Consider the following 12,080-nt stretch of genomic DNA (forward strand, 5'->3'; position numbering starts at 1 on the left):
GACCTGAGCCGAAAGCAGAGGCTTTAGCCCACTGAGCAACCCAGGTGCCCCTGCTTTAACCTTTTGACGAGAACCATCATTTTCTGATAATGTGCCAAAATAACAAACATAAAAGAAAAAGAATAAGGGTTATTATTATATATATTATCAAAGAGCTTCTCTTTTTAAAAAATGAAGTGGAGATATTCCTTTGGCTACCTTCATGTGACTCTTTTAAAATGGGTAATATTGTAGGCATCAAGGCTATTGGTGGCATGGTGGTGTTCCACACCATGGAAATAAAGCCATGCCAAGATTAAGAATCTATAGTATCATTGTTGAAAGGGAATGATGCCATGGACCCTTTCAGTTTTAGGCTGTGGGCACTGTTGTGAGATCAACAGAATAAGGGCAAGATTCTTTTTTTTTTTGAACCCACTGAGCCACCCAGGCGCCCCAAGGGCAAGATTCTTACCTGGAAAATTATGTGCCTCTTCAAATAATATCAGATACTCTAAGAGGCAAAATCTCTTCCCAAAGAGTGTAAATGTGTAAATGAAGGTGTATAGAAAGAGGAGGCTGTTAAAGAGAAAGATGCCTTGGTTGAACTCATATACCAGATGACTTCTACCCTGTTTTGAGAGTAGTGGTGAAAAGCTTGAATTTCCGAAATCAGTTCTCCATGAATTTTTGCCATACTGAGTATGAAACCTTTTGAGGGGGCTAGGGAGATATAGTCCAAAGGAATTCAGCATCAAATGAAGATATAAGCACAAACAGACTGATGCTGGAAGAGATTAAAGGAGAAAAACAAAGAAAAAGGAATCTATTCTGCTGTTGAAGGACAAAATAAACTTGCTAGACTCTACTCTTACCTGAAACTGCTATAAGAAGAACTGAAAATGACAACAGAGGTTCCCCCAAAACAACTCAGCAACTGTACATGTACAATTGAGTACATGTACAATTGAGTATCATCTATAAACCAATGATCATAATGTAAAATAAATGAATAGACCCAGGAAATTGTAGAAGGAAATTAAATCTGTCTATGGTAGAGGCACATCTTTGACTCTTCCATGGATTTAGATCCTAACATCCAGGCTTACGTTGGAGTTTGTGGCCTGTGATACCCCATGAGAGGTTACAGTGCCCACCAGAGCTGTGGTTTTTTTAATGACTCGAGTGGGTAGGGATAGGCATTGTGAGCATCCTAGAGGGGCAGTTGCTGTATACTCATTCCATGTCATTTATCAAAATGTTTTGACCCTGACTGCTGAAAGGAGGATACCCAAGCATGTAGATGAAACAAGAACCATTAAGGAACATTCTGACCAGTAAAGAATTGAGAAATAGAGGCAACTCCATGCAGCCACTTGGGAAAATAATTAGGATGTAACAGGAATATGTGCTAATTGGATTAGTCTTCCGTATTTCCAACCAGGAAAGGACTTGGGGAAGATTTTGAAAGAGCTTTTCAAGCCATCAGCCTAATGTGCTTTGAAAAGGTAAACTCGATAGTCTAGTGAAGGAGTCCGCTCTAAGTCAAGGAATTACTGTGGTTGATTGAGTACTCATTACATACTTTTGAAATATTCTCTGTAGTTCTGATCCTTATCCCACAAAAACAATACCTGTAGGTGATTAGAAATAAGAGTGTGGGGTTATTAGTTTGGAAAGAAGCGAGAAGAAATGTGAAAAGAGGACATTTAAAAATCTGAGAGCCTCTCATCTATATTATCCATTACTATGGACAGCCCATAGTAATGGATAATATAGATGATATAGATATAGATATAGATAGATAATATAGATGATAATATAGATGAGAGGCTCTCAGATTTTTTACCTAGTAAAAATAATTTTTAGCATATTATCCATTACTATGGACAGCCCATAGTAATGGATAATATAGACGAGAGGCTCTCAGATTTTTTACCTAGTAAAAATAATTTTTAGCATCTGACTAAATTTATAAACCTTTTCCTTTTTATTCCTGAATTTTTTCTTTGTCTCAAAGCCAATGAGCTTTAATTTAAACCTTCACAGCATCTCTAACTTATTACCATTTTATTACCAATATAGGTTATTCAGGATGCTGCCTTTTGCTGGAAATTAGCAGATGAGCAACAGGAGTGGAGGAATGGCAGGGACTTTGGAGTCAAACAGATCTGAATTTAAATCTTACCTCAGCCACTTACTGTGCGACTTTAGGCAGATTATTTAATTTCTCCACTTCTTTGTTTCTCCATCTCTAAATTGGGAATGTTATCACACACTGTGTAGGTCTTTTATGAACATCAAATAAGACATATCAACAGTGCCAGGACAGTTCTTAACATAGCAGCTTTTCTTACTATTCACCCTACGTTTTTTATAGAGGTGTTCAATAAGTGTTTAACAGTAGTAAGTCTCTTCTCAGAAAATTCTGTTCAACTTCATATCTTTAAATCTGTACTCAAGGGACTTTTCCTTTGTTTCTGTTCATGGCAGAGTCTTGAGCATGTTCAGCAGTTCTGCATACTCTGTAAAGCAAGAAAACGCCAGACCCAGAAAGAAATCACATTTAGAGTAATGTCTACATTGCTAGGAAGAAATAGTTTTAATTGATATGTTTGAGTTTTTGCTAACATTTTCAGTTTTTGCAAATTGCTTATGGAGAATGTTAAGCAAATGACACCCTCCCCTTTTTAGGTTAAGATAGGTAGTTTAAAAAATTTCCTAGGAAGCTATGAATGATTTACAGGATTTCTGATTACCTGTCTCTACCATAGAACTCTGTGATTAAACAGTGGTTACATCGCTGGATCCCTGAAATTAGTTTTACCACAGTTCTTATTCTGTACCAACAAAGGTTATTTTCCTGGGATAAGTGTTACATTTCACTGTTTGAGTGTTTTTTGTCTGAAGAGCTGCAAAGTCATTACAGATATATTTAAAATACACCAGTGTAAGGACGCCTGGGTGGCTCAGTTGTTAAGCATCTGCCTTCGGCTTATGTCATGATCCCAGGATCCTGGGATCAAGCCCTGCATTGGGCTCCCTGCTCCACGGGGGGCCTGCTTCTCCTTCTTTCACACCTTCTGCTATGTTCCTTCTCTACCTGTGTCTCTCTCTGTCAAATAAATAAATAAAAATAATTTTTAAAAAATAAAATAAAATACACCAATGTAGGAAACGTTGCTTATGCTTATATCACTAAAAATAAATCAAGGGAGAATGCTTGCCTTGATAGTAAAGACTAAAATAGGCAGACATGGATTCTAGCATATGAATGTGGGCAGATTTTTTTAAAACAATTAATAGGAGGGGCACCTGGCTGGCTCAGTGCATTAAAGCCTCTGCCTTCGGCTCAGGTCATGATCCCAGAGTCCTGGGATCGAGCCCCACATCGAGCTGGCTCTCTGCTCAGCAGGAAGCCTGCTTCTCTTCCCCTCTTTTTCTGCCTGCCTCTCTGACTACTTGTGATCTCTGTCTGTCAAATAAATAAATAAAATCTTTAAAAAAAATAATAAAACAAATAATAGGAATAGGGATTTTGTGGGATTATTGTAAGAATGAATGATTCATGTTTGTAAAGTCCAGAAAATTCTAGTTGTTTTCTCTGTCCTTCCTTTCTTAGAAGATTTTACTTAAAACATTTTTTTAAATAAAGTGATACAAATTTGAACAACCAGATAAAATAGAAGTTTTGTAATAGATAGTAACCTCTCCTGTCTGACTCATCTAATTGATGCTTCTCTTGTCAACTTTCTCCCATCTGCCTTCCATCTTTGTGGGATTTGTTGAAAATTCTTATTCATTACAAGTTCTTGGCTTGCTCCCTTTTCTCTTCCCTGGTATGGTGGGGGTGGAGGGGCAGGTTTACAGCATTTCATTCCTTTGTCATCATTGTAATCATTTTCTTTGGGGGGATGTGGAAGGGAGAGGGAGGCATATGCTTACTCTTCCTTGACCTAGAAGCCTCTCAGCCCAAATGTAGTTCAGAAAATGATTGTTTTCCTTTATTAAAAAATACTGTTATTTGTGTTCAGTGCCAGGGAAATTGTATTCTCTGCCTCTCTGGAGATTAGAGTCGGGGTGTGGGGTTGGGGGGATCTAGGTAAACAATTCCTACAGTGCAGTGAGAGGGGTCTTAGAGGATGGCACTAGGATTAAATGTTTTCATGGTTGCTGAAGTGGAAATAGGATTAAAACTCCTAAATTTATTACTGTGAGTACTCAAAATTCCTTTTGTTTGGCTTTCTTGCTGTGTAAAGTTTCCTCCTGCCTGTGAAAAACATGTGACACAGCTTTCTTAGTTGCTATACCTTCAGAAAAATGGGAGCCTGGTTCTGTGATTTGACTTTCGCTTACTTGAGCTCCTGTCATGTTCTAGCCTCCCAGAGCTGGGTTACTGGCTGGACTACTTTCCTCATGTTTCTGACTCTTGTTTCCCAGACTTATAAAGTTTTGGGGCCCATTTCGTACTGAAGTGTATAATTTATTGTTTCGTTCTGGCTCTCGTTTTGCTTCATCTCTTTAGGTCATTTGGCCTTCAACCCTCCACTGTCATAATTTTTAATACTGACCTAATCAGTTGGGAGAATTTCAGATCCAACACTTGTGCTAAGAATGTGAATACAGCCAGGAGGTTCAGGGAGCAGGTGAGGCTAAGCAGCTATCCAGTCTTTTTACCAGCAATTTCTTTGTGATGATTAAGCAATAGGTCAGCTGAGGATTTTCACTTCCTCCCTCATGAGCCTTATACAAGACCACTGTTTCTGGGATTGTTCAGGAATGATGGGATCCCTCTGGTGATGCTCTCTTCTTGGGTGATTCCACTTCCAGAACAATATTGCTTTCCCAAAAGTGTTCTTTCCTGCTAATCTCACTGTAGTGAAACAAACCTCATCAACGGGCGATCACAATACTGAGCAAGTCTTAGTTGTTAGAGCTATAATTGTGACTGTTTCAAGGTAGTTTTTCCTTCAAAGTTTATGCTCTTAAGGTCAGCTGGAAAATTTCAGTCTAACAAACATCTCTAGGTGATTGCAAATAATCCTTACATCACAGCCACAAAAATTCTGGCATGGAACATTTACTATAATCTGAGAATTATATCCACTTAATCTTAAAAGAAAATGCCCTGAATGCTGAGGCAACACAGGATAGTTGGAATCGTAAGGCTGTGGCATCAGACTGACTGGGGTTGAAAGCTTCCTGTTTCAGTTGTAAGCTCCATGACCTTGGCAAGTTCATTAACCTCTATGAGTCTCTTTTTACTCAACTGTAATGTGTGAATAATAATATTTGTCAAAAAAATAATAATATTTGTCTCTTAGGGTTGTTGTGAGGATAAAGGAAACAATTGTAAGTGGAATGAATACGTGACACGTGGTGGATGATCAGTAGATATTTATAAAACAACTTATATCCTGACTTTCCTGTCAAATAAGTTTAGCTAAGATGATCTCTAAGGTATATTCCAGCTTTAATAATTCTTAATTCTTGGGACAGCTGGGTGGCTCCGTCATTAAGTGTCTGCCTTCAGCTCAGGTCATGATCCCAAGGTCCTGGGATCAAACCCCGCATTGGCTCCCTGCTCAGTGGGAAGCCTGCTTCTCCCTCTCTCACTCCCCCTTCTTGTGTTCTTTCTCTCACTGTCCCTGTCTCTCTGTCAAAAAAATAAAATCTTTTTAAAAATTCTTTGCTTTTTCTTTGTATAAAATTAAGAAAATGTGTATTTTTTTTTTAATATTTTATTTATTTGACAGAAATCACAACTAGGCAGAGAGGCAGGCAGAGAGAGAGGAGAAAGCAGGCTCAAAGCAGGCTCCCCGCGGAGCAGAGAGCCGGATGTGGGGCTCGATCCCAGGACCCTGGGATCATGACCTGAGCCGAAGGCAGAGGCTTTAACCCACTGAGCCACCCAGGCACCTCAAGAAAATGTGTATTTTTTAAAAGATTTATCTATCTATTCCAGAGAGAGGAGGCAGAGAGTGATCAGGGGAAGGGGCAGAGGGAGAGAGATCTTTAAGCAGACTCCCCACTGAGCACAGAGCCTGACAGGGCTTGATCTCACAACCCTCAGAACAGGACCTGAACTGAAACCAAGAGTTGGACACTCAACCAACTGAGCCACCTAGGCACCCCAAGAAAAGTATATTTTAAAGATATTTAACTGCAGAGCCCGTGGTTGTCATGAATTACTGCTTGCAGAATGTCCTGTGTTGGACATGAAAGTTTAAAAAGCCACTGGAGAGGGCATTGTACCAGATAGTGCCACTATTCTCTTATCTAGCTTGTTTCATTATTTCAGTCATACCAGACTCTCTTGGGGATTATGAAGCTGAGTCACCATCCCCACCTCCTCCTCCTCCTTCTCCACCTCCTGAACCAGTGCCGAAGACTGAACCAGAACCTCCTTCTGTTAAGGTAAAGCTTTACTGGGACGGTTGCCTTTCCATCTGTCCTTTATCTCCCAAGACCTGAAACTCCTGTGCTGAATCAGTCGCTGCTGTACAGTTCACAGATACCAGTAGATGGCTCTTGTCTCATTCTGCTCTCCTGTAGTTACTACAGACTGGGCATTCCCTCTCCTCACCTGAGGCGAGAATTCAGTGATAGGCGCAAAGTCTTAGGAAGGTTGCAGAGGTCAGGCCTGGGAGTAGTTTTGTTTTTCTGACCTCTAGCATCAGGGCTGCTGTGCTACCCAACTTCTGTTGGAATTGCACAAAATAAGGTATTGCCTGCATCAGAGCAAACTGTGGGAAAATAGAGTAGAACAAACAATTACACATATTTGTTGCTCTTCAGAAACTCTTCTGGAAAAGGGCAAGGTGAGAAAAGCTGGCAACAAATGGGGAAATACAGTTTTGAATGATCTTCAGCTGCACCTTGTCTACATCTATCTGTGTGGATAATGAAGAGTTGAGGAGAAGGGTGCTAACAAGTCTTTTTCCCTTTATGACTTTAGTTTTCCTTAATTCATTATATTAAGACTGTCATTTAAATTTTGCACTAATTTTTTCATTAGCTAAGGAGAAAATGGTTGAAAGACCAGTGGAAATAAAAGGACATTGGTATTAGTAATACCTGTGTGAGACTAAATTAGATGGGGGCAATGTTGCAGTGTCAAGTCTAAAAAAAAATAAGTATTGGGGCACCTGGATGGCTCAGTTGGTTGAGTGTCTGGGTCCAGGGTCCTGGGCTTGAGCCCAACATCAGGCTCCCTGCTTAGCAGGGAATCTGCTTCTCCCTCTCCTTCTGCCCTTCCCTCTTTCCCTCCATCTCTTGCTCTCTTGCTGTCTCTCTCAAATAAATAAGTAAACCTGTAAAATATAAAATAGCAAGTATCCCCAGCAAGTGGGGATGCCATGGAAGCTTATCTGGTTTAGGGGCCTTCCCTTTGTGCTCCCACAATGTCTGCCACAGCCCCTTGGTTAAAGGCCTTATTACCACATTGGATTGCAGTGGTCTGTTTTCCTTGTCTCTCATCTTGACTAAGGTCCTTGTCCTATTGGTCTTTTTAACCATGGTGCCTGCACTACTCCACAAAAGTTTGTTGACTGAATGAACACCGTTCTTAGCTGAATGTGCTGCTTTTTATCTCATAAACAGCTTGTATGTACAAGAACGTAACTTGTCTGTGTGGTAGGACTGGTCCCTAAAAGGAAACGGGTAGAGTTCCTCCTTCAACTTTTTGTCATCATGGAATATTGGAGGTGATTGTTGTAGAAACTTTTGTTACTTTTCTCTGTAGATTCATTGTTGTAACCTCTAATCTTTCTTGATCTTTTAGAGCTCAAGTGGAGAAAAAAGAAAACGAAAGCGGGTTCTGAAATCGAAAACCTTTGTAGATGAGGAAGGCTGCATAGGTAAGAAGCATTTTTGGCTCCAAATCTAGAATTAGAATTATTACCATAGAGAGACTTCATAATCACTTACAGAGCAGGGCACCTCACTCTTGAGTGTGACTCACGTGACTCACCCCCAGGTGAGACTGGGCTGCTTGTCTGGTGCACACTCGGCGTAGCAGAGTGTAAGAAGACTGCAACTAAAGTCAGATCATGGGTGCTTGTTTGGGCCATATGCTGTAGGAATGTGCTTTGAGATCTTGGATGAAAGTCACATCACCTCTGGTGGGGAGTTTCTTGATCTATGGAATGGATGTAAAATACCCATTTTTTTCTATATGTGGCTTTGTTAAGATACAGGTGAGGTAATATTTAAAAACACTTTCGGGGCACCTGGGTGGCTTAGTTGGTTGAGCATCTGACTTTTGATTTTGGCTCAGGTCATGATCTCAGGGTTGTAAGATCAAGCCTGGCTTCAGGTTCCCGATTTAGTGGAGAGTCTGCTTGAGATTATTTCTCTTCTGCCCTTTCCCCTGCTTGCACTTGCTCACTCTCCATGTCTGTCTGTGTCTCTCTCAAATAAATCTTAAAAACAACAACAACACACTTTCATTCACTCTCTATGTCTGCCTGTGTCTCTCTCAAATAAATAAATCTTAAAAACAACACAACACACTTTCAAGGTGGAAACCATAATACTAACTTAAAATGTTACAGACATTGAGAAACTTTTAGGTTTTTTATAGGGGTTGTTTTATACATTTAAACAGTGGAAAAGAAGCCCCCACAGATGCTTAGACTCTGAAGAGAGCATAAGAATCTTCTTGGTATTTTGTCCCATTTGTTCTACAGAGGGGTTTGACTAATCCACATCACTTCCTTTATGCTGCCTATTGGTAAGTCGTGTTAGATAAAAGCACGTGCTTTCTATGGTGACCTAGAGGGGAATGAGAATTTAGGTTTTGAGTTATAGGTTGATTCCTTCAGCCATTGTTTAACCTTGCCGTCCGCTTCCACAGTTGACCCACGCTTCTGTGGGGCTTTCACGCTTGCAGCCCGAGGGGATGCTCTAGTCCTGGTACTGCCCTTTTGTGTTTAGAAAGAGTTGCGGGCTTAGGTTTGTAAACCCCTTGTTAGTTGGATAGCCCATAATTGTAGTTTCTCCCTTCCTGTGGCACTTGCTCTCTTAAAGAAGTATTTTTTTCCCTTTCTTGATTTTCCTTTTCTGGTTCAAACTTTGATCTTAAAAAGATTGATCATCTCTGAAGAATCCACTTTTCCTATGATATGTGGTTGTTAGAACTAGTGTGAACTCCATCTCATTGTTCCTCACCTCCCACTCCTCTGAAAAGGCCTGTGCCATTTTAATTGTAGCATATGATTGGGAATAAAATTCCTTACATATGGAAATTTGTCTTTTCAGTGCCATAACTTTTTGTGAACCTATGAATTCCAGACTTTGAGAAGGATTGGTTTTTTGTTTTTTGTTCTGTTTTGTTTTGTTTGCTTTCAGTCTTTTAATAGTGTACTGTTAAGCATTCTGGTTTGACTATTGATAATATATATTTACTGTTGAAGTTGAAGTTCTTATTCTTTTTTTTTTTCTTTTAAATTCAAGAGGACAAAAGCATCACCACTAGATTTTTCCTCCTTTTACCCCAAAAGAAAATGTCAGATATATCATTGTGAGCATTCTCTGGGAGTTTGTGGCTAATTACCTATTGCTTTGTTCAAAACACAGCACTCACGTTTGGGCCAGGTATGGGATGTGGGTTTTTTGTACTCCTGTCTCCAGACAGGACTATTAAGAGCCTTGGATGCAGCAGTGAAAACTGCTCTCATAGCACTTTTTTTTTTTTTTTTAAGTTTTTAGTCCAAGCTCAACCTAATGAATCTTGGCTCTTGTTACCAACAAAGGAGTTGTGTTTTCCTTTCTCTTTTTGGACTCTTCCAGTGTACCAGCACAGGGGGTTTGCCCGATCCTGTGCTGGATCAGAGTTGATATGGGGGTTTTAAAAACTGGTCTTTCTCTTTCTGTGAGTTTGCTGCGGAAACTGGGGAGTTGAGCCCCTGAGATAAGTTTGGGGTAGACTTCTAGATGAGGTGGATTTCTAAGAGCAGAACATTGTTTGAGTAGAGAATAATAATTCTCATGTTGCCCATGTAAACTTGGTGGGTCAGAACAGTTGCATGTTACTCAGTTAAAATAAAGGTTCTGTATTTTTTATATTGAAATCTCCTTTGTCCTGTAGTCCTACAGCTTTGAATATAGAAATCCTTCTTATAGCTCTCGAGGTATACCAAGTGTGCTGCTTAAGAAATTTTGCTGGTGTTGCCCTGACTGGTTTTTAACTGCCTCAAGCAGTGCATTGCACAGAATTGGCAATGAGACAACCAGTGGTTTTAGTAATAAGTAATGAAATAATGAGCTAATTGATGTTGGAGTTCAATATTATAGACCTGCCATTTAAATACAAAATGTAGCTTATGAAGGAGCAGGTCTTATACCACCAACTAATAGTAAGTTGTTTCTTCTTTAGATCTGCATGTGACTCTTCAGACTTCCTACTTTGAGATATTGAGTAAATAGGAGCTCATATGTTTGTTCCAATAATCCAGTTACATAATGCTTTTCAATTTGCCTATGAGATGGTGGAGGTATTCAGGGATCATAATTGCTGAACTAATAGGTATGCCATGGGAATTCCCTAAGTATCTTAGAGTAACATTTCTCAAACTTGGCTGAGTATATGCATTACCTGAGGATCTTGCTAAAAATCAAATTGTGATTCAGTAAGCCCTCAGGCAGGACCTGAAATTCTGCATTTCTAGTAAACTCATGGGAGATTCTAATGCACTGGTCTGTGGGGCACAATTGAATAGTAAGGCCTTTGAGATATATATGTTTAAAGCTTATCAGTGTTTTTAGCCTCTAAGTTGACAGGAATCAGCAAAGTGAATTCTAGGCTCTTGAAAGTAATGACAAATCCTAGGAGTTCTTAAGGAAGAACCATTAATTATGCAACCTCAGTGGCATTAGATGGCTGTGGAGAAGGGATGCTCCACTGGCCACAGCCAGTTGACCTCCAGCATGGCTTTCCCATCATAAGGGGAGAGAAATAGCATGGGCGGGTACTTGCCTAAGATTACTAGGTGCATCTGTACCTTCTGTGAGGTGGTATTATCCCCATTTTACAGGGGAGGAAAGAACAGTGATTTTCAAAGTGTGGTCAGCAGACTAGCATTCCCTGGGAACATATTAGAAAAGCAAATTCTCAGGTCTATCCCTGATTTACTGAATCTGAAACTGGAAATTGAGCCCAGCAATCTGTTTGAACAAGCCCTGCAGGGGATCCTGATGTACACCAAAAGTTTGAGAACAAGAACTAGATGGTAAAATGCAGATCTGTTTGATTCCAAAGCCACTGCCTCTGGAACAGTTTGACTAATATATTTTATTAGAAAGAACAATCAGTAATTAAGTGCTTAAAACTATTATTGTTCTGGGGACACCTGGGTGGCTCAGTGGGTTAATAAGCCTCTACCTTCGGCTTAGGTTATGATCTCAGGGTCCTGGGATCAAGCCCCACATCAGGCTCTCTGCTAAGTGGGGACACTGCTTCCCTCTCTCTCTCCACCTGCCTCTCTGCCTACTTGTGATCTTTGTTGTCAAATAAATAAAATCTTTAAAAAATAAAAAGTATTATTGTTCTTTAATGGGAAAAATACCTTTCACTTCAATTGCTTGTACATTTATTATCATATTAGGTTACTGTGTTCAGCGAAGAGGAGAGGTTTTCTTTTACTGTTTCTCTTCATCCTCCTGCTGCAACCAGGAAGGCTGAGAAAGAATTTAGACGGTCACTAGCTGCTGCAGCTCTCTCTAGTCACAGGAGGGTGGCATTGTGCTGTTTCTTGTGTTTGGTTTGTGCGCCTCAGTAATACTGAAGAGACGCTCATCAGCTCTGTGACATCGTTGTCAGAAGTTAGTGCCTGTGCCTGTGCTCTTTTCAGGCACTTTGTACTGACTGCTCACTTTTCAAAGTTTCCATTGGGAAGAGATCAGTGAATATTATTGGTATAAGAGAAGGCAAAATATGCCTTCGGCTGATAGGAAGTTAAGAGAATTGGTAACTTTGTTTCTCATTTTATCACTGTCCTTACTTAAAACGATGAAGTTTGTCACTTGAGGCAGTTATCGTCATGATGGAGACCACTACTAAGTCTTGAGTCATTCGGAACTAAGAACTGAACATCTGAGTA

At 40.0% G+C, this 12,080-nt stretch overlaps 1 protein-coding gene across 4 annotated transcripts in view; it reads left to right on the plus strand.

Annotated features, from left to right (window-relative positions):
• POLD3 (DNA polymerase delta 3, accessory subunit) overlaps nt 1-12,080 on the plus strand; it is a 105,395-nt gene that overhangs the window by 33,626 nt on the left and 59,689 nt on the right. For 3 of the 4 annotated variants that reach the window (XM_046014520.1, XM_046014519.1, XM_046014518.1), the window contains exons 10-11: nt 6,281-6,396; nt 7,763-7,838. In XM_046014520.1, coding sequence (XP_045870476.1) covers nt 6,281-6,396; nt 7,763-7,838 — 192 coding nt within the window. Of the gene's footprint in view, nt 1-6,280; nt 6,397-7,762; nt 7,839-10,357; nt 10,423-12,080 lie in introns of those variants that run through there. The other variant, XM_046014521.1, reaches the window with a different exon arrangement.

Source organism: Meles meles, chromosome 8 (genome assembly GCF_922984935.1).
Source record: "Meles meles chromosome 8, mMelMel3.1 paternal haplotype, whole genome shotgun sequence".
Lineage (NCBI taxonomy): Eukaryota > Metazoa > Chordata > Mammalia > Carnivora > Mustelidae > Meles > Meles meles.